The 20,613-nt window shown below is 44.2% G+C and overlaps 1 protein-coding gene across 1 annotated transcript; it reads right to left on the reverse strand.

The window, feature by feature from the left end:
- Positions 1 to 290: 290 nt before the first annotated feature.
- On the reverse strand, positions 291 to 8,142 carry LOC142258505 (alpha-1-antitrypsin-like). The gene is made up of 5 exons (XM_075331126.1): positions 8,074 to 8,142; positions 5,592 to 6,268; positions 5,028 to 5,292; positions 3,851 to 3,998; positions 291 to 479 (listed from the first exon to the last, which is right to left on the reverse strand). Exons 2-5 carry the CDS (start codon positions 6,262 to 6,264, stop codon positions 291 to 293), a joined length of 1,275 nt encoding a protein of 424 aa, XP_075187241.1. The 5' UTR covers positions 6,265 to 6,268; positions 8,074 to 8,142.
- Positions 8,143 to 20,613: the final 12,471 nt, after the last annotated feature.

Raw genomic sequence — 20,613 nt, forward strand, 5'->3', positions numbered from 1 at the left:
TCAAAAGGAAAAGTCGTAGAATATGGAGATCACAGAATGGAGACGTCCCTGATCTGGCAAAAAAGGTTTTCATAACCTTTGGATTTGTTCAGTCTGGAGTCAGAAATCCCGGCACTTGCCGCCTCGGCTGCTGTCAATCTGGTTATTAAAGGGGTTGTCCAGGGATAACAGTCTGCAGTGACTCTCCTTGTAACTCCACACAGCCTCATAATGTGATTGAATATGGCAAAAAAATAAATGACAGCTCTGATGAAATGTAACATTTTATTGAAGGAAAGTTTTGTGAAGAATCATTTCTGGGGGTTGATGACTCTTGCGAAGAACAGAATACTATTGGTTTTCTTGTCATATATAGATAATGTGAAAGGACGGTTAAAACTAATATCTGGATGAGTGGAGGCTGGGATCATCTCCATCACTGTAGTGCCGGCCGCCTCCGTCCCCTTCTCATCCACACTGAGAACAGCTTTATGGACAGCCTGCGGAGGGGGAGAACAAGACGCCTCTTAAAATCCTTACTATAGTTGGTATGAAAAGCATTCAGACCCCTTTAAATTTTTCACTCTCTATTTCATTGCAGCCATTTAGTAAATTCAAAAAACTTCATTTTTTTTTTCTCAGTAATGTGCACTCTGCCCCCATCCCCCAACTTGACAGAAAAAACCCCAGAAATGTAGAAATTTTTGCAAATTTATTAAACAAGAAAAACTGAAATATCCCATAATCATAAGTATTCAGCCCCTTTGCTCAGTATTGAGTACAGGCACCCTCCCTTTTGAGCTAGTACAGCCATGAAACGTCTTGAGATTCTGGATTTGGGGACCCTCGACCATTCCTCCTTGCAGATCCTCTCCAGTTCCGTCAGGTTAGATGGTGGACGCCATTTTCAGGTCTCTCCAGAGATGCTCAATTGGGTTTAGGTCAGGGCTCTGGCTGGGCCGGTCAAGAATGGTCACAGAGTTGTTCTGAAGCCGCTCCTTTTATTTTAGCTATGTGCTTAGGGTCATTGTCTTGTTGGAAGGTGAACCTTCGACCAAGTCTGAGGTCCAGAGCACTCTGGAGGAGGTTTTCTTCCAGGATATCTCTGTACTTGGCCGCATTCATCTTTCCTTCAATTGCCACCAGTCGTCCTGTCCCTGCCCCCATAGCATGATACTGCCACCCCCATGTCTCACTGTGGGGATTGTATTGGGCAGGTGATGAGCAGTGCCTGGTTTTCTCCACACATACCGCTTAGAATTATCACCAGAAAGTTCTCTCTTTGTCTCATCAGACCAGAGAATCTTATTTCTCATTGTCTAGGAGTGCTTCATGTGTTTTTTTGCAAACTCTATATGGGCTTTCATATGTCTTGCACTGAGGAGAGGCTTCCATCGGGCCATCCTGCTATAAAGACCCGACTGGTGGATGCTGCAGTGATGGTTGACTTTGTGGAACTTTCTCCCATCTCCCTACTGCATCTGTGGCGCCCCTGAGGCTTCCGTCGCCACAGAGATATTGCACCTCAGCCAGAGGTGTCATGTCCTATCCTAGGTAAGGACAAAGGTATATACCGGTTCACAGGCAAATTCACATGAACACCCATTGTTAGGCACATACAGGGACCAGAGATAGTGGCAGCTACCCCTGTGCTGTAGTCAGGGGGCCGTAAGACCCATCTCTCCTCCCATGGGGTGGGGGCCTAGCAACAGGAAAAGTGGGAGGAGCCAACTAGAAAGTGAGGGTAGAAACAGGAAGTTCAAGGGCAGAGTAGTCTGTCAGTAGGAGAGAGGAGTGAGGAGGCTGCGTGAGGCAGAGGAGGAGAGTGGTAGTAGGTTGAGACAGTGAAGAGAGAGAAGTTTCCTGGTGGAGATCCTGGGCCCCAGCTAGGCCCAGGTGACACCACAGACAGAGAAGAGAGGATCCCAGGGCCACGGAAGGGCATATTTGCTCGTGGCCTGCTCCACAGGAAGATCGGGTGGAGGGATCTGGCTGCATTCGGGGACGGTCCCCAGACAGAGCGAAGAAAGACATTTCCTCAAAGTAACAACGAAGGCCCGGGTGGTTGCAAGCGCCCAGGGCCACAACCTGATGTAGATCCCCTGGGAAGAGGGCAAGATTCCAGTCAGGCAAGCCCCCTTGACCAGATTCTATGGGAGAGGCCAAGACAAGTTCTTCTATCAAAGTCAAGGCTGTGAAGCCAGCCAAGGAAAGAGACCTAAAAGTGGTGCACCGGTATTAACTCTAAGAATTACTTGGGATCGGTGGAGGCACCGGATGGTGGATTCCAGCACTCCAACGGCAACCAGTCTGCTGCAGCCCTGGCAACAGTGAGTAAAAGACCTTGAACTGCAACCTCCGGTGTCACTTCCTTTATTTCGCCCTGCACTGCGTCATTCACAAAACACCATAGACTCTTACGAGCACCAACGGTTGTCCCGGGGTACCGCTCCACCTGTGGGGAGCAGAACCACCATAGCTGCCATTACATCAGCCCCGGAGACCCCATCCAGCAGCGGCAGCTCCATAGCCGCAATCCACAGGTGGCGTCACGAATATATTTCCATAAACTTTATTATTAATCATCACCATCCATACCGCCACTTTAATTGACTCCACCAGGGTCACGGAGTCGGGCCCCGCCACCGCTGACTACCCTGGACTAGTCCGGCCCGACACCGAGTCACCTAAGGCCCTGGGGTGGGCGAGTCACATCTCTGGAGCTCAGCCACAGTGATCTTGAGGTTATTCTTTACCTCTCACCAAGGCTCTTCTCCCACAATTGCTCAGTTTGGCTGGACGGCTGGGTCTAGGTAGAGTTTTGGTGGTCCCAAACTTCTTACATTAAAGGGTTATGGAGGCCACCGTGCTCTTAGGAATCTTGAGTACTGCATAAATTCTTTTGTAACCTTGGCCAGATCTGTGCCTTGCCACAATTCTGTCTCTGAGCTCCTAGAGCACTTCCTTTGACCTCATGATCCTCATTTGGTGTGACATGCAGTGTGAGCTGTGAGGTCTTATATAGACAGGTGTGCGCCTTTCCAAATCACATCCTATCAGTGTAATTACACACAGCTGGACTCCAATGAACGAGGAGAAACATCTAAAGGAGGATCACAAGGAAATGGACAGCATGTGACTTACATATGAGTGTCTGAGCAAAGGGGCTGAATACTTATGACCATGTGATATCTCAGTTTTTCTTGTTTAATACATTTGCAAAAATTTCTACATTTCTGTTTTCTTCTGTCAAGATGGGGGATGGAAACTAAATTGGGAGAGAAAAGGCGCAATAGGGTCTTACCCGATTTACTGGGTAAAAAGTATAAAGAAGCGGTGCACTCACCTGATCGGGTTGTGCCAGTCACAACTCCTTTAGTGGCATAAGCGAGTGCCTAAGTGGTCCAGCAGCAGCCCTGTTGTACAAGTGGAACATCAACTTCGGAACTGGAGGAAAACAGGTTTAGCGCCGCGCTTGAAGACCACGGACATCAGTGTTGAACAAACAATTCTTTTATTTCATTTCATTCCTACGCGTTTCGGAGACCACAACTGCCTCCTTCTTTTCCCTGAAGAAGGAGGCAGTTGTGGTCTCCGAAACGCGTAGGAATGAAATGAAATAAAAGAATTGTTTGTTCAACACTGATGTCCGTGGTCTTCAAGCGCGGCGCTAAACCTGTTTTTCCTCCAGTTCCGAAGTTGATGTTCCAAGATGGGGGATGGGGCGCAGAGTGCACATTAATGAGAATTTACCAAATGGCTGCAGTGAAACAAAGAGTGAAAAATTTAAAGGGGTCTGAATACTTTCCGTACCCACTGTATATAGAATGGAAATAAATCGGAGATAGATGGATCGATCGATGGATCTTACCTTAGCAATCTTTGCATTGGTTTCTTCAGTAATGCCAGATAGATCAGCCTTGTCTGAGAAGATGTCTACTACGCCCATCTTGCTTAATGTTTCCTTAATGTTGATAGTGCTGGAGATCTCGAATTTCGGGAGGAATAGGTCCACCACTCTATGTAAAATAAAGAGGAGCAGAATCATATATATATATATATATATATACTTTGTTATCTTGTCCTGAAAAAATGTACTTGCCAAGAAAAGGATTGTGTTTCTACATCCTGACACACGGTGATCCCTTCATGACTATTGTAGTGCCCCCAAATTACTCCAAGATGGAAAAATAGACTAATGCGGGCGTCACACGATACGATCTATCGTGCGATCGCACGAGCGATCGTACCCGCCCCCGTCGTTTGTGCGTCACAGGCAAACCGCTGCCTGTGTCGCACAAAGTCGTTAAACCTCCGTCACACGAACTTACCTGCTGAGGGGCGTCGCTGTGGGCGGCGAACATCCACTTCCTGAAGGGGGTGGGTTGTTTGGCGTCACTGCGACGTCACACAGCGGCCGCCCAATAGAAGAGGAGGGGCGGAGATGAGCGGGACGTAAACATCCCGCCCACCTCCTTCCTTCCGCATTGCCGACGGGAGCCGCGGGACGTAGGTAAGCTGTGTTCATCGTTCCCGCGGTGTCACACGGAGCGATGTGTGCTGCCCCGGGTACGATGAACTACCTGAGCAAATAAGATTAAACGATTTTTTTAAAAATGAGCGACGTGTGCACGATACACGATTTACAACCGATTAAGAGTCGCTCTTAGGTGTCACACGAGACGAAGTCGTGAACGATGCCGGATGTGCGTCACGAAAACCGTGACCCCCCACAACATATCACACAATAGATCGTCTCGTGTGACGTCCGCATAAGGGTGATGATTATGAGAGATGAATATATAAGAGTGACCAAAGCAGAAAGAATAGAGAGAAAGAGGAGAGAGGGAAGAGGCTGTATACACAGTTATAGTGGGTGACCGGGTGACTAAAGAGCGTCCTCCTTAGCCTCCATAATGGCCGCCTATGGATACAACTTCCTTTTTAGTTATGGCAAGAAAAACAGCTTAGTGTGCGATAGACAGAGACATAGCTAAACACTATAGATAGATATCAGATAAAAGTCAGGTGGCCATATATTTCTTTACCGTCTCCTCATCGACTTCTTCCACTTTTGAATTGTTTCACTATTATAATTCTGTTCTATTTCGCGTAACTTTCCCTTCTTCGGCAGGATGAATAAGGCGTTGGCATCTCCTTTATAGGGTATGGAGACCACGGTGGCCTCATCACTAAAAACCACGTCATACCATCCCATTCTATTCATGAATGGCACCTTCACAGTTGTGCTCTCACTGACGTGAAAGTCTCCTTCTTTCGTCCGGTCTACAGTAAATGGTTTTTCCCATTTACCTGTGAAGAAATATTAAGAAAAATGGTTGTGTCACTGAGATAATAGTGGCTGAGCTGTGATATTATATGACAGGTGTTATTTACACTCAAAAAATGTGAAGTAGGAGAAAACTTTACCCAAAACTTTACGCAACTGCAAGTGAGACATCCCATTGATAGCAGAGGACGGTTTACTAGAGAAGGGTTTGGTATTAATATTTCCATCTTAGATAATCATGGGCGCTACTGAGCATGGATGGGGGGTGAAGACAGAATTTATATGACCATGTGTGGTGGACTATGTGTTATAATGTAATTACCTCTGAAATAAATGTAGTTGATCAGGACCAAAATGGCATCCTGGTCTACGCTGTCCACCAGATCTGTGATCTTGCCATGGGTGTTCTTTTCTACGTAACTGTTAATCTGATTTTTCGCTTCTTCACTGTTCCTGAAGTCAGTTGAAAATGCCTCGGAGTTGTAGAGCTTCTTCGCCTCATCTAAGAACTTCTGGAGAATCTTATATTCTTTGGATATGAAGAGCGCGTTCCCACCACTGAGTTGCAGCTCCCTGTCCACATCATTCAGGAGAACCTGAAGTTGGTGAACGCCTTCATGCATGTCTTGTTCTGAAATCTCCGAAATATTGAAACCGATTCCTTCAATGATTTGTGAGCGGGTGTGATCCTTAGCACCAAGAGACAGCAGAGCAAATGCAGTCGAAATACTGACCGGTGAGAAGACAATGTTCTCTGAAGGATGATCTAGAGCCACCTGCCGATACAGGTCAAAGGAGAATTTTGAAGTGAATGGAGCTATCTTTTGGCAGGGCATGGACTCGTTATGGTGTTCATGGTTCTCCTTGCATTGGGTTTCTGCTTTCATGGTATGGCCATCATGGTGGTCATTGTTATGTTTAGGATCGCCTTCATGGTGATCAGCAAAAGCCAATGTGAGAAGTAGAGCCACTCCCAAAAACAGAAAGAACCTCATTGTTCTGAAAGAAAAAGAACATTTCACTCCTAGTCAGATTATGCTGAAGACAATAAAAATACGTGCTCTCTATACCTCCCACTATTACCTGCCATTTATCACTTAGTAATAGGATGTACTTTTATATTATATTTGTGTTTTTTGTTGGCTCTTGGAATACCTTGAGCCTAATTCATCATTTGCATTTTTTCATATTTACTTTTTATGTCTTGTGATATTTCTTGACTTTTTCAAAATGGTGCAGGCTGTTCAGGGAAATGAAAAAAATGTTTAAATTTTTGGCTTTAAACCTTTTCCCAATTTTCTGCTAAAATATTACAAAATCTTGTCAAGAACGTGTGACATACATGACCTCACTAGAGGGGGGGGGGTGTGTTGGAGTATACTTGCGTAAAAGTTATGGCACTGTTTAAGAAAAACTAAAACATATTGAAAAGCCCACACTGCGCCCACAATAATGAGTAAAACAAAAACAGTCAAACACGTACATAATAGACTTTAAAAAAGTTGCAAATTAGAAAAAGAATAAGGTGCAAATGAAATGCAGACAAAAGATGACAAAAAGTAAATAGCAAAATTGACTATTGGAGACCCTTTGTTCTTTGAGAAGTCATCTAGGAAGTACGGAACATTGTAGGTGGTTTGTCAGCAATAAAACATAATTAAGACAAAACAATCACTGATCTCGAGGAGACCAGCCAGAGAAAACACTGCCAGCAGCCAGCGAGGGCGCTCAAGACAGTGAAATCCTAGCTACATTGCCCCCTGGGAAATGTGCAAATCAAAAAAGTCCATGGAGCCTCTGTTAGGAGTCTCAACACAGAAACCAGCCAGATATCCCTCCGGGAAGGACCCAGCCAAGGGGTGGCTCTTTTTAGGAGACCACCATAATCACCATATTAAGTGGCCCTTTTGGTCAATATCCAGCTTTTTGACACGTTTAAAGATATGACAAGGGAAATACCAAGGCCAGGTATCCATCTACAGACAGCTGTTTCGGGGTATTGCCCCTCATCAGTGTGGAGTAGGATTCTGGCCAGGTGGGAGCAATACCTAGTAGACCAACAAGACAAAACAATCACTGATCTCGGGGAGACCAGCCAGAGAAAACACTGCCAGCAGCCAGCGAGGGCGCTCAAGACAGTGAAATCCAAGGTACATTGTTCCCTGGGAAATGTGCATATCAAAAAAGTCCATGGAGACTCTGTTAGGAGTCTCAACACAGAAACCAGCCAGATATCCCTCCGGGAAGGACCCAGCCAAGGGGTGGCTCTTTTTAGGAGACCACCATAACCATCATATTAAGTGGCCCTTTTGGTCAAATATCCAACAAAACAATCACTGATCTCGGGGAGACCAGTAGTTATGGTGGTCTCCTTAAAAGAGCCTCCCCTTGGCTGGGTCCTTCCCGGAGGGATATCTGGCTGGTTTCTGTGTTGAGACTCCTAACAGAGGCTCCATGGACTTTTTTGATTTGAATAAAACAAAATTATACACATGAGCGGTAACTAATTGGTGCAGGAGACACTCTACTGTCCAGTCGTGGATGCTAAAATTTATAACAATATAGGATTAGAAAGTTGTGACTCCTTTCATCCAGAACCAGTGTCACACCAGTGCTCAGATTGAAGTCATATCTGTCAGCACTAACGTAGGGTAGGAAGATCATGGGGACATCAGAAAACCATTGGACTCATTGACTCTTATTATGGAGGAAACAAATTGAAGAAAAAATATGAAAAATTCCACAAATTCGACAATGTCGTAAATGTGAAAAACATCCATTATACACAACATCTCGGTACTCACGGTGTTTCCAGCTCCTCCAGACCTTGCAGGTGTCTCCAGGATCACAGATGACTTTATATAGGACAATGGCTCCATATTCTTGTAAAACCTTCGTCCTCTAATCATTAACTACATAATCTGTGCCCTGCCGGATCGTCTTTGCCAAAGTCAATTAAAATTATTTGGTTTTGAGTTATCTCAGTGTTCGGCACACTCTATTCCCCTTGTCCACACAATGCAGACACACAGTCAAAATTGCAATATTAGTTTTGTAAGTTATTTAAAAAGAAAAAAGTTCCAAAAATTTGGTTATCTTCTTTACCATAGATTTGTCAGATGGTCAATATTTAAAGGGGAAAATTGGATATAGTTTCACACAAAACCTCAGAAATGGTCTGGACAAATGTATTAACACCTTTCAAAATTGTGGGTAAACAACTTTGGTTCAAGAATGTGACGCATGTTCAAACTCAGCTGTGACAAGTATTAGCTGTGGGCAATAAGAAAATCACACCTGAAACCAGATAAAAAAGGGAGAAGTTGACTCAATCTTCGCATTGTGTGTCAGACTAAGCATGGAGAACAGAAAGAAGAGACGAAAACTATCTGGGGACCAAAATTGTTGAAAGATATCAACAATCTCAAGGTTACAAGTTTATCTCCAGAGATTTTGATGTTCCTTTGTCCATGATGCGTGACAAAATCAATAAGTTAACAACCCATGGCACTGTAGCTAATCTCCGTGCATGTGGACAGCAAAGAAAAATTGATGATATGTTGCAGTTCAGGATAGTCCGGATGGAGGATAAGCCCCAATCAAGTTCCAAAGAAATTCAACCTGTCCTGCAGCTGAGGGGGCATCAGTGTCAGCGAGAAATATCCGTCCATACCTGAATGAAATAAAGCACTATGGAGGAGACCCAGGAGGACCCCACTGCTGACACAGATACGTAAAAAAGGCAAAATATACGTAGGTAACCAGAATCCTTCTGGGAAAGCGTCTCGTTGACAGATGAGACCAAGATAGAGGTTTATGGAAAGCACATCATTCTACTGTTTACCAAAAACAGAATGAGGCCTACAAAGAAAAGAGCGCAGCATCTTCAGTCACACATGGTGGAGGTCAGAGATGTTTGGGGTTATTTTGCTGCCTCTGGCACTGGGGGTCTTGACTGTTTGCAAGACATCATGAAATCTGAAGATTATCAAAGGATTCTGGGTGGCAATGTAGAGCCCAGTGTCAGAAAGCTGGAGATGCATCGAAGGTCAGGGGTCTTCAGCAGGACTATGACCCCAAACACTTCAAGAATCTCCAGAAATGGATGGAAACAAAGCACCGGAGAGTTCTGAAGAGGCCGCAATAAGTCTGGAGCTAAATCCCATTGACACCTGTGAAGAGATCTGAAAATTGCTGTTGGGAGAGAAGAGAAGAAGAAGAGAAGAGAAGACGCCTTCAGATATGAGAGACCTGGAGACGTTTATAAAGAAGAGTCCGAGATTCCAGGTGAGAGGAGGAAGAAGCTGTGGATGTGTCCTGCATAGGAGACGACTGATGGAAGGGATTTATTCCAAAAAGTGTAGATCCAAATATTAAGTTGAGGGAGGCAACAATTTTGTCCCCTCAATTTCTCGAGTTTTGTGTGAAATTATCTCTAATTTGCCTTTTTCTGTTTTTTGTTCGTTTTTTTTGTTTTGTTTTAATACAAGAAAATAAACACGTGTATAACAAAATGTTTGACATTGTGAACATTTTCTGGAGAAATACTTCTTTCTCTGGAATATTTTCAAGGGTGTCGCTGCCAACATTTTCGGCCATGACTGTCCATATTCAGGACGATTTGTTCTCTTCACCGCTCCTGAGTTCACTGTGACAAAATGGGACAAAAATAAGATACAAAATGTACTGCACAGTTGTATCAGTCTTTCCAATTTACGCCGTAGATTTGGCTGGACGTCGCACTCATTGCTGCATCTTCTGTGTTATTGTGCTCTCGTTCCTTAGTCACTCACTTGGGTCAAAAAAGATTTCGAAAGACGCTGACAACAAAATAATAAATAACATTTCCCACATCGCTCCTTTACATCTGCACAATTTTTGAAACATGATTTTTTGTTTTAGATAAGTTAGAAGGATTCAAAGTTCATCAGCAATTTCTAATTTTTCCAACAAAATTTACAAAACCATTTTAGGGACCACATCACATTTGAAATGACTTTGAGAGGTCGAGGTGACAGAAAATACCCAAAAGTGACCCCATTCTAAAAACTGCACCCCTCAAACTGCTCAAAACCACATTCAAGAAGTTTATTACCTTTTCAGGTGCTTCACATGAATTAAAGCAATGTGGAAGGAAAAACAGAAATGTTTCCTTTTTCCTACAAAAATGTTACTTTACCCCAAATTTGGCATTTTTACAAAGGTAACAGGAGAGAATAGAGTGTCCAGTTTGTTGTGCAATTTCTCCTGAGTATGCTGATAACTCATATGTGGTGGAAAACTACTGTTTGGGCACTGGGAAGGGAAGGAGCGCCATTTGACTTTTCGAATGCAAAATTGTCTATAATAGATAGTTAACACCATGTTGCATTTGCAGACCCCCTGATGTACTTAAATAGTGGAAACCCCCCACAAGTCACCCCATTTTGGAAACTAGACCCCTCAAGGAATTTATCTAGAGGTGTGGTGAGCACCTTGAACCCCCAAGGGTTTCACAGAATTTTATCACGTTGAGCCGTGAAAATGAAAAATTACATTTTTTCCACAAATATGTTGCTTTAACTCCAAATTTTTAATTTTCTCAATGGTAACTGGAGATAATGGACCATACACATTGTTGTCCGATTTCTCCTCAGTACAGGGATGTCCCATGTAAAATGGAAAACTACTTTTTTATGGCAGGACTCAGAAGGGAAGGAGCAGTATTTGAATTTTGGAATGCAGGATTGGTTGTGGACACCATGTCGTGATTGAAGATCCCCTCACAGGGCAAAACAGCAGAGACCCCCACAAGTGAAGCCATTCTGGAAATTACACCTCTCAAGGAATTGATCTTGAGGTGTAATGAGCAATTTTACCATTAGGTGATTCACGGAGATGTATAACATTGGGCTGTGAATATAAAAAATTACCATTTTTCCACTAAAATGTTACTTTGACCCCAAATTTTTAATTTTCAAAATGGGTAATAGGAATAAATGGACCATGAAATTTATTACACAATATCTCTTGAGTTCGCCAATACCCCATATGTACTTTTGAGCCACCGTACAAAGTGAAGAAGGGAAGGAGCATGATATTGGGGTGTAGATTTTGCTGCAGAGGTTTGGAGGTGCCATGTCACATTGGCAGAGCCCCTGACATGTCAGGAAAGCAGAACCCCCATAAGTGACCTAATTTTACAAATTACACCCCTCAATGAATTAATCTAGGGGTGCAGTGAGAATATTGACACATCAGGTGTTCGACATCATTACATACCACTGAGCAGTGAAGAAAGAATTACATTTTTTTCATTAAAATGTTGTTTTAGCCCCAAGTTTCTATTTGTTTATAAGGGCTAATAAGAATTTTTTTTTGCTGTACAATTTTTCCCGAGTGCGTCAATACCCTCCATATAATCGCGAACTACTTTTGTGGTACTCATCAAAGTGGAGAACAGAAGGAGCGCCATGTTGGACTTCAGAATTTGCGGGAATGGTTTGTGGATGCCATGTTACATTGACAAAGCCCGTGAGATGACAGAACAGCATAAATTCCCCCAAAGTGCCTCCAGTTTACATACTGCACCCCTCAGTGACTTTATCTTGGTGGGGATTGGGTTTTCAGAGTGATGTGCCGTGATAGTTTTCTGCCACACATTTTGCATTAAGCCCAAAACGTCCTCCTTTGGTCTCATCTGACCAGAGTATCTTCTTCCACATCATATCTTTGTCACCTACTTGGCTTTTTGCAAACTGCAAATTACTTACGGTTTCTTGGTTTCAAAAATGTCTTTTTCTTACCACTCTACCATAAAGACCAGATTTGTAGAGTATACAACTTATAGTCGTCCTGCTGTGATCTCTGCAGCTTCTCCGGTGACCATGGTCCTCTTGGCTCTTCTCTCATTAGTGTTCTCCTTCTTGAGATGTCAGTCTCGGTGGACAGCCATGTCCTGGCGGGTTTGCAGTTGTGCCGTACTGCTTCCAGTTTTGGATGATGGATTGTACGAGATGTGCAGAGCTTGAGCTACTTTTTTATAACCTAACCCTGCTTTATTCCTCTCCTCTTAACCCTGACCTGTCCGGGGAGTTCCTTGGTTTTCTTGATGCTGTTTAATCCCTGATGTTCTCCCACAAACTTCTGAGGCCTTCATAGAACAGCTGTAGTTATACTGAGAAGCAGGGCTGTGGAGTTGATAAGCCAAATCTGCGACTCTGACTCCTCAATTTCTCTTACACCGACTCCACGACTCCGACTCCGAGACTCCGACTCCGACTCCGAGACTCCGACTCCCACATATATTGCTTATATTTAAGTGAAAAACATATTGTAGTACAATGTGAACATCAGACATTTAATCATTTTTATGATACAATAATCAAGATAGAACATAAAATATATTTATTGGATACAACTTTAGAACACAAAAAACTGTAATAAATTGTAAATATGTAATACACTATGTAATATAGATTACATATATACGTGTACATATATATATATATATATATATATATATATATATATATATATAGTGTGTATATATAACACTATGTAATACACTATGTAAGTGGCAAAAAAAACAGTTTTCAACAAAAACATACTGAATAACATTTGTGCAGTGTATGAATTTGTTGTAAGAAATAAATTGCCTCCATCAGAGCCTCCTTCGCAGATGACCTCAAATCTGACCTAATAATGTTAAGGCTGGAGAACGACCTCTCTACAGTAACTTGGGTTGGAGGCAAAGCCGTAACCACATGGGAACATCTCTAACAATTTCCGGGTATAAAGGAATGGCCTCATGCACAGTCAGTTTTGATGAACGGTTGAATTTTTCTATTTCTTTGAGAGCAAGTGAAAAATGTTACTGAAATCTGGTCAATCTGCTGCTATAGGAGACGGAGGGAAATCTTTTTCCTTGTGGCAACGCTTTGCTGCTCCATGTCCTCCAAATACTTGTCAAAGTTAAACTCCTCATCTGATGAGGATGAAGATTAGAGTTGAGTGCGGTTCGTGGTTCACCAGTTCGCGGTTCGAGTGATTTTGGGGGCTGTTCTAGATCAAACTAGAACTCAAGCTTTTTGCTAAAAGTTCGGCAGCTCGAGTTACGTTCGAGAACGGTTCTATCAGCAAATAGCCAAGCTAATTACTAGCTGGCTTTTCACTGTAATAATGTCACTCTGTGATTCACACTATTATCAAATTTCAGCGTATAGTGTGCGGGGGCTGCGCATTTAGATCAGTGCTGCATTTTTTTTTTCTACGCGCGCGTGTAGTGGGGCGGGTCAGCATGTCAGCCAATCCCAGACACACACACGGCTAAGTGGACTTTTTGCCAGACAAGCAAGGGCATGTGTCATAGGCTGTCCATGTCACATGTCCTTGCATTATAAATACGGACATTTTTCCTCAGGACGCCATTATCTGCCTTCTGCGTCTGGGTGACAGTCACCGCTCACGCAGCTCCTGTCGCCGATACTGCTGTGTACGCTCTACACACAGCGCTCTACAGATTAGAGACAGAAGTTTATTTCAGCCCTTTTCAGGGCTAATTACATCAGGCTCAGAGCCACAGGTGACAATCAGGTCCGTGGAAACGCTGTATACAGCTTCAGATGACAGCATCTCTGTACCTAAGCTCAGGGAATTCCTTGCTGCATTTCACCATTAGGAGGGATAAAAAGTGAGGCTTCCTTTCCTCTACACTGACCCACAACCCGGCCACTGTACCCTCCTGCACATTTTTTCAAAGCCATTTTAATTGAAAAGAGTGCTGCCAGTTAGTGGCATCCAAAAAGTGGCTGTTGTACTCCATTATTGTGCCACTTGTGCCAAGAAAGTCCCACCACCTCTGCATTCTCCCCTCCTGCACATTTTTTCAAAGCCATTTTAATTGAAAAGAGTGCTGCCAGTTAGTGGCATCCAAAAAGTGGCTGTTGTACTCCATTATTGTGCCACTTGTGCCAAGCAAGTCCCACCACCTCTGCATTCTCCCCTCCTGCACATTTTTGCAAAGCCATTTTAATTGAAAAGAGTGCTGCCAATTAGTGGCATCCAAAAAGTGGCTGTTGTACTCCATTAGTATCCCACAGGTGCCAAGGAATTTCCAGCACCTCTGCATTACACCCTCCTGCTCATTTTTACAAAGCTATTATAATAGCAAACACTGCTGAAAATTAGTGGCATCCAAAAAGTGGCTGTTGTACTCCATTAGTGTCCCACTGGTGCCAAGCAATTTCCAGCACCTCTGTATTACACCCTCCTGCTCATTTTTACTAAGCTATTATAATAGCAAACACTGCTAAAACTTTAAGGGCCATAGTTGCATTGTCAGGGATACTTATTGTTGTTTCTTCAGCTGTCAATAAAGCTAGACCACCTCTGCAATCTACACCACCTCTCAGTTTTTACTACCACATTTTAAGTGGCCAATCTTGTCGCTATCAAAATGAGTGGCAAAATGACAGATGCTGGTGGAAAGGGGAACAGGCGTGTTGGAAAAGGAAAAAAAAGTTTTTGTCCGTGGGGAAAGTGGCAAAGCTACATTACCATCTGCTGAAGATAGGTCATCTTCCAGCAAAAGTAAGATGTCTACTACTTTCCATGGACAATCCGATGTGCTCCCTTTTTTACCGACCCGAACAACTGTAACAAAGGTAGATGATGCACAAAAAAGCACATGATCTCAAGTGCTCCAACAAGTGCCCTCTCCTCCACCTCAACAACTGCATCCAAAAAAACAGTCCTCTGAGTTGTCATCCCAATCACACTTGCTTTCTCCCAGCTCTCAAGTCTCCATCCGCCCTGCACAGTATGGTGGAACAGAGATGGCTGAGTCTGTAGAGCTGTTCAGTCACACTATAGCCTGGGAATCAGAGGTATGCTCCCAAGCTACAGTGAGTACAGACCAGGAAATGGTCTGCAGTGATGCTCAGAAGCTTTGTGACTCAGATTCAGGCCGTGATGACCAAGTTTCTGAGCATAATGTTGACCCTTATTCACAAACTGTAACACCTGTTGGTAGAGACAATGAGGAACATACTGATGACGATGAGACACAGATACCAGATTGGGATGACAACTTAAATATTCGGTCAGGGCAGAAAGAGGCTAGGTCTGAGGGTGAGGGGAGTGCAAACACAACGCTTGATGAGGAAGTTCTAGATCCCACCTACTGTCAACCCACATCCAGGCACTCGAGGAGGTCAACAGAGGCGGTGGAGGAGGATGCAACTGACGACGAAGTTACCTTGCGCCTTCCTGGACAGAGGAGTACTGGTAGCACATCTACAACTGAATCCTCAGCAACCACTCTGCCTCTGAGCACTAGTCGGGGTGGCTCAGCAGGTCGCATGTCCTCTAAGCCTTGCCTAGCCTGGTCCTTTTTTGACCTTGCAAAGGATCGCTCAAATCATGTGATCTGTAAAATTTGTCGGGAATCTGTAAGTAGAGGCAAAAACCTCAGCAGTTTGACAACTTCTTCCATGAATTGTCACATGAATAAATATCATATGTCCCAGTGGGAAGCTCACCGTGCTGCAATGCGGCCGAGCAGAGCGGACCATCCACCGCCTGCCCCTTCCGATGCATCCGTGCACTCTTCATCTTCTAGGACTGTGGGGACAGCTGTCATACCTGGTTTTCCACGCACACCTTCCACCACTGTAACCGCAACAGGCAGTTTGCTTGGTAGGTCGTCAGTTGGTTTGGAAGGGGAAACAAGTGTGGGTGTACAGCTCTCTCAGACATCGATAGCACCAACGTTGGATGAAGGCAACATCATGTCTACACCTGCACTTTCCTCACAAACCTGCATTTTTCCAGGGACACCCTACTCACCACCGTCTACACACAGCAGCCAGATCTCTGTCCCTCAGCTGTGGACAAATAAAAGGCCATTTCCTGCAACCCATGACAAAGCTAAGAGGTTGACTTTATCCCTCTGTAAGCTCTTGGCTACCGAAATGGTGCCTTTCCGCCTGGTGGACACACAGGATTTTCGAGACCTTATGTCTGTCGCTGTGCCCTAGTACCAGATGCCCAGTCGCCACTACTTCTCTAAGAAATGTGTGCCTGCGCTACACCAGCATGTCGCACACAACATCACTGCTTCCTTGAGAAACTCTGTGTGTGAACGGGTGCATTTCACCACCGATGCTTGGACCAGTAAGCATGGACAGGGACGTTACATGTCGCTGACTGGGCACTGGGTAACTATGGTGATAGATGGTGAAGGGTCTGCTGCACAAGTCTTGCCGTCCCCACGACTTGTGTGTCAATCCTCTGTCTGTCCAAGTTCCTCCACTGCTTCTGCCTCCTCAACCTCGTCTGGGTCCTCCACCTCCGCCCCAAGCCTGCCTGGTCAGGCCACCAGCGTTGTAACTGCGCAGAAGGAAACACGCACCCCTCATTACTATGCTGGCAGCAGAGCGCAACGGCATCAGGCGGTCTTTATCTTGAAATGTCTTGGAAATAAGAGTCACACAGCGGCTGAGTTGTGAGCAGCTCTGGAGACTGAGTTTGGTAAATGGTTGTCTCCACTCAACCTGCAGCCTGGTAAGGCCGTGTGCGACAATGCTGCAAACCTGGGTGCGGCCCTTCGCCTGGGCAAGGTGACACACGTGCCTTGTATGGCTCACGTGTTGAACCTTGTTGTCCAGCAATTTTTAACACACTATCCCGGCCTAGATGGCCTTCTGACCAGGGCACGAAAACTGTCTGCTCACTTCAGACGTTCAATCGCCGTAGCTGAGCGACTTGCATCACTCCAGAAGTCTATGCCACAAACACAGCGTGGACTTGGTCCGCATGGCTGCGCAAGACACATGAGCGCCTTCTTGCTGCACTACCTCCTACATGACCCTCGTATTGTCAAAATTAGAAGTGATGATGACTACTGGATTGCCACACTATTAGTTCCCCGGTACAAGTCGAAATTTTGTGACATAATTCCAGCCATAGAAAGGGACGAACGTTTTCAGGATTATCAGCAGAAGCTGTTACTCGATCTTAGCTCGGCTTTTCCAGCAAACACCAGTGGTGCAGGGAGTGAATCTCCCAGTTGTAACTTGACAAACATGGGACGGTCTCGTCATCTTCAACAGTCTACCCGTACCAGCAGCACCGTACCTGGTGCTGGTAACAGCAATTTTATTGAATCGTTTCATATTTTTTTTAGACCATCCTTTGCAAGGCCACCAGAGACAAGAAGTCTGACACATAGTCAACGGCTGGAGAGGATGATACAAGAGTATCTCCAAATGAACATTGATGCCATGACTTTGCAAATGGAGCCTTGCTCATTTTGGGCTTCAAATCTTGAAAAATGGCCAGAGCTCTCCACTCCGCCTTGGAGATCTTGTCGTGTCCAGCTACCAGTGTTGTCTCAGAATGTGTCTTCAGTGCTGCTGGGTGTGTGCTGACAGATAAGCGCACGCGTCTGTCCACTGACAATGTGGACAGACTAACGTTCGTCAAGATGAACAAGTCATGGATCCGCAAGGACTTTACTACCCCTGTGTCATCCTGGGGAGAGTAAATGCTTGTGGATTTTGAATGTGCTTGATGCAAATCTACCTGTGAAGTGTACAACTGGGGCACAAGTGCTTCCACTGAAGGGGTGTCTGTGTGGCCCAATTTTTGGAAAAAAGGGAGACTCCGCTTGGAGTAACCCTTGCTTGCAGTGTTTCTAAAAATGATCCAAGATGAACAGATCTGGGATCAGCAAAGACTTTGCTACCTACCCCGGTGTCATCCTGGGGATGGTTAAGGATGGTGTATTTTTGAATGTGCTTGATGCAAATCTACCTGTGAAGTGTACAACTGGGGCACAACTGCTGCCACTGAAGGGGTGTCTGTGTGGCCCAATTTTTGGAAAAAAGGGAGACTCTGCTTGGAGTCACCTTGCGGTGTTTTACATGATTTTAGAAGTGTATGCCATGCCTATATCTGTGTCTCGTCCTCTTTTTCCTCGTAACGCTGTTTTGTTTTTGCATGAGAATTTGTTCTTGTCACTTTCCCATGTGTTTGTGTTGTGTTGTTAGTTGTTTGTCACCTTTTGGACACCTTTGAGGGTGTTTTCTAGGTGTTTTTATGTGTTTGTGATTGCCTCCCATTGTTTCCTATCGGGTTCGAGTGGTTCGCCGAACCGGTTCGCCGAACTGAACTCGAACACGACCTCCGTTCGGCGAACCAAGCTCGAGCCGAAACGCGACCGGTTCGCTCATCTCTAATGAAGATATGGCAGCAGTAGCACTGTCAGGCCCCAAGTCCTCTTGCGCCTGGCAGTCCTGTAGCCGCTCATCCTAACTGCTACCTCAGTCAGAGCTTCTTTTCCTTTAGTAAGCTGTTGATCATCAAGTAGTATACGATGATTTGGGTCCACATAAACAGCTGCCAGAAGAATTTTATTTTCTAATAGCCGTGTCTCTCTTCGTTTCATTGAAGCAGAAATGCCATCTGCGATTAAACCTCCTCTTTGGACAGGCAAAATGGCAAGTTCTTCCACTCCCTTATGAAAATGACAGGATTAAATCCTCAGCTTGTAATTTTTAGTCACGGTAAATGGGTGATTAAGCAATTCCTTCAATTCAGCCACCTGTGTCCATTGACCTTCACTTATTGTTACCTGAGGGTTCGCCATATCTATAAGAAACGGTTTTAGTTCAAGCAATTGCTCAAACATTAAATAAGCGCTGCCCCACCGAGTGGTTTGATCAACAATTGCCCCTTTCCCAGCACGTCTCTTCAAGATAGAATCAATTTTAGGGGTTCTGGGGGCAATAACCAATTTCCTCACTTTTCCAATCAGATTTCCAGCATGTCCATCTTGCAGACTCTCTCTTACTGCCAGCTGCAGAGTGTGCACAACACAGCGCATGTGATGAATAGGAAACAAGATCATCTAATCCTAAAGTATCATTTTGCTGTCCTTCTGTTGTAATATCTGTTTGTTCCTAAGTTACATGAGCAGCGCTGTGGCTCTATCTCACTCATACTGAATACTAAATATTCTTCTAGCTGTTGTGCATTACTCTCATTCATCAGTGTAATTGTACTTATCATGTTTGAAGCATTGTCCGTTACAATAGCAAGAACCTGTTCTTTTTTGAGTTTGTAGTCTTGCAGAACTTTTTCCACTAAGGCCTGGAGAAACTGCCCGGTGTGATGAGCTTTAGTATCTTTTACTGCCAGTGACTTTGTAACAATTTCTTTGTTGTCACAAACATATCGAACATTGATGGCAAAATAGTTTACTCTGTGATGTGTGCAGGCATCCATTTCAAGAAACATGAAGCGTTTTTTTAGAGTCTTTTTAGGATCTTCCTTTTAAGGGCTTCTTCAATCACTAATTTTCTAATACTTTCTCTTTCCAGAGAAACACCAAGTTTGCAGGCCATTTCTCCATTAAGAGCTGTAAAAGCTGGTCGTGCAAATAATGATAATGGTACACCGTCCTTCACAACAAGCTGTATGAGCTGTCTTTTAAACATATCTGCTGTCATTGTTACAGTAACTTTGTCACTTACAAAATATCTTGTTAATGATGTTTGCGATGCTCTTTCCTCCACCTTTGTCTGGCAGGAAGTGCTGGGCACTGGTTTCTTGGTGCTGCGGTTATTTTTCTCAGTCATAGCTTTGAAAACTTCTGGGTAGAAGCGTTGTAAATGTCTTTTTAGATTGGAAGCTCTTGTAGGAGCATTTTTTATCACTGCATGAGTATACACTGGTTTTGGGAGCACAGCATTTGTTTTCATCTGGGTCACTTGTCATATATTGACACACAGAATATTTTTCATCTAGTGCAGGCCTTCTTTATGGAGGGGATGATTGAAATAATAAATCATATAATATTAATCGTCGCCCCACGCAGTATCAAAAACGAAGAAACTTCAGCTCTCCCCTCTTCACTCCCAAATCTTACCTCCGATGCACGGAAACACCCTGACCTGGGTGAGAACACATGAAGAAAAGGAGAAATTCCAGCAACTTCAGGAGAAAGTAGAATTTTCTTAAAAAACAGATTCTTTATTGATCATAAAAATATTAATATTCCATCCAAGCAAGACAAAAAATAGAGAGGCAAGACAGAGGAGCTGTTTCCTACGCGTTTCAACCTGAATAGGTCTTAATCATGGAGATTAAGGAACTTCTCCTGAAGTTGCTGGAATTTCTCCTTTTCTTCACGTCCGCCGGGCAGGTGTTAAAGCCACAAAGGACAGAAGAACGGATTACAGCAACTCAGGAGACCAAAACAGAAATGAAGGAGATGTTGTAAAGGCACACTCCTACATGTAGCGTGTCCCTGTTAACCTCACAGGTGCACAAGTAATGGTCACGTGTGTAGGAACACGTCA

This window comes from Anomaloglossus baeobatrachus, chromosome 12 (assembly GCF_048569485.1).
Source record: "Anomaloglossus baeobatrachus isolate aAnoBae1 chromosome 12, aAnoBae1.hap1, whole genome shotgun sequence".
NCBI classification, from domain to species: Eukaryota; Metazoa; Chordata; class Amphibia; order Anura; family Aromobatidae; genus Anomaloglossus; species Anomaloglossus baeobatrachus.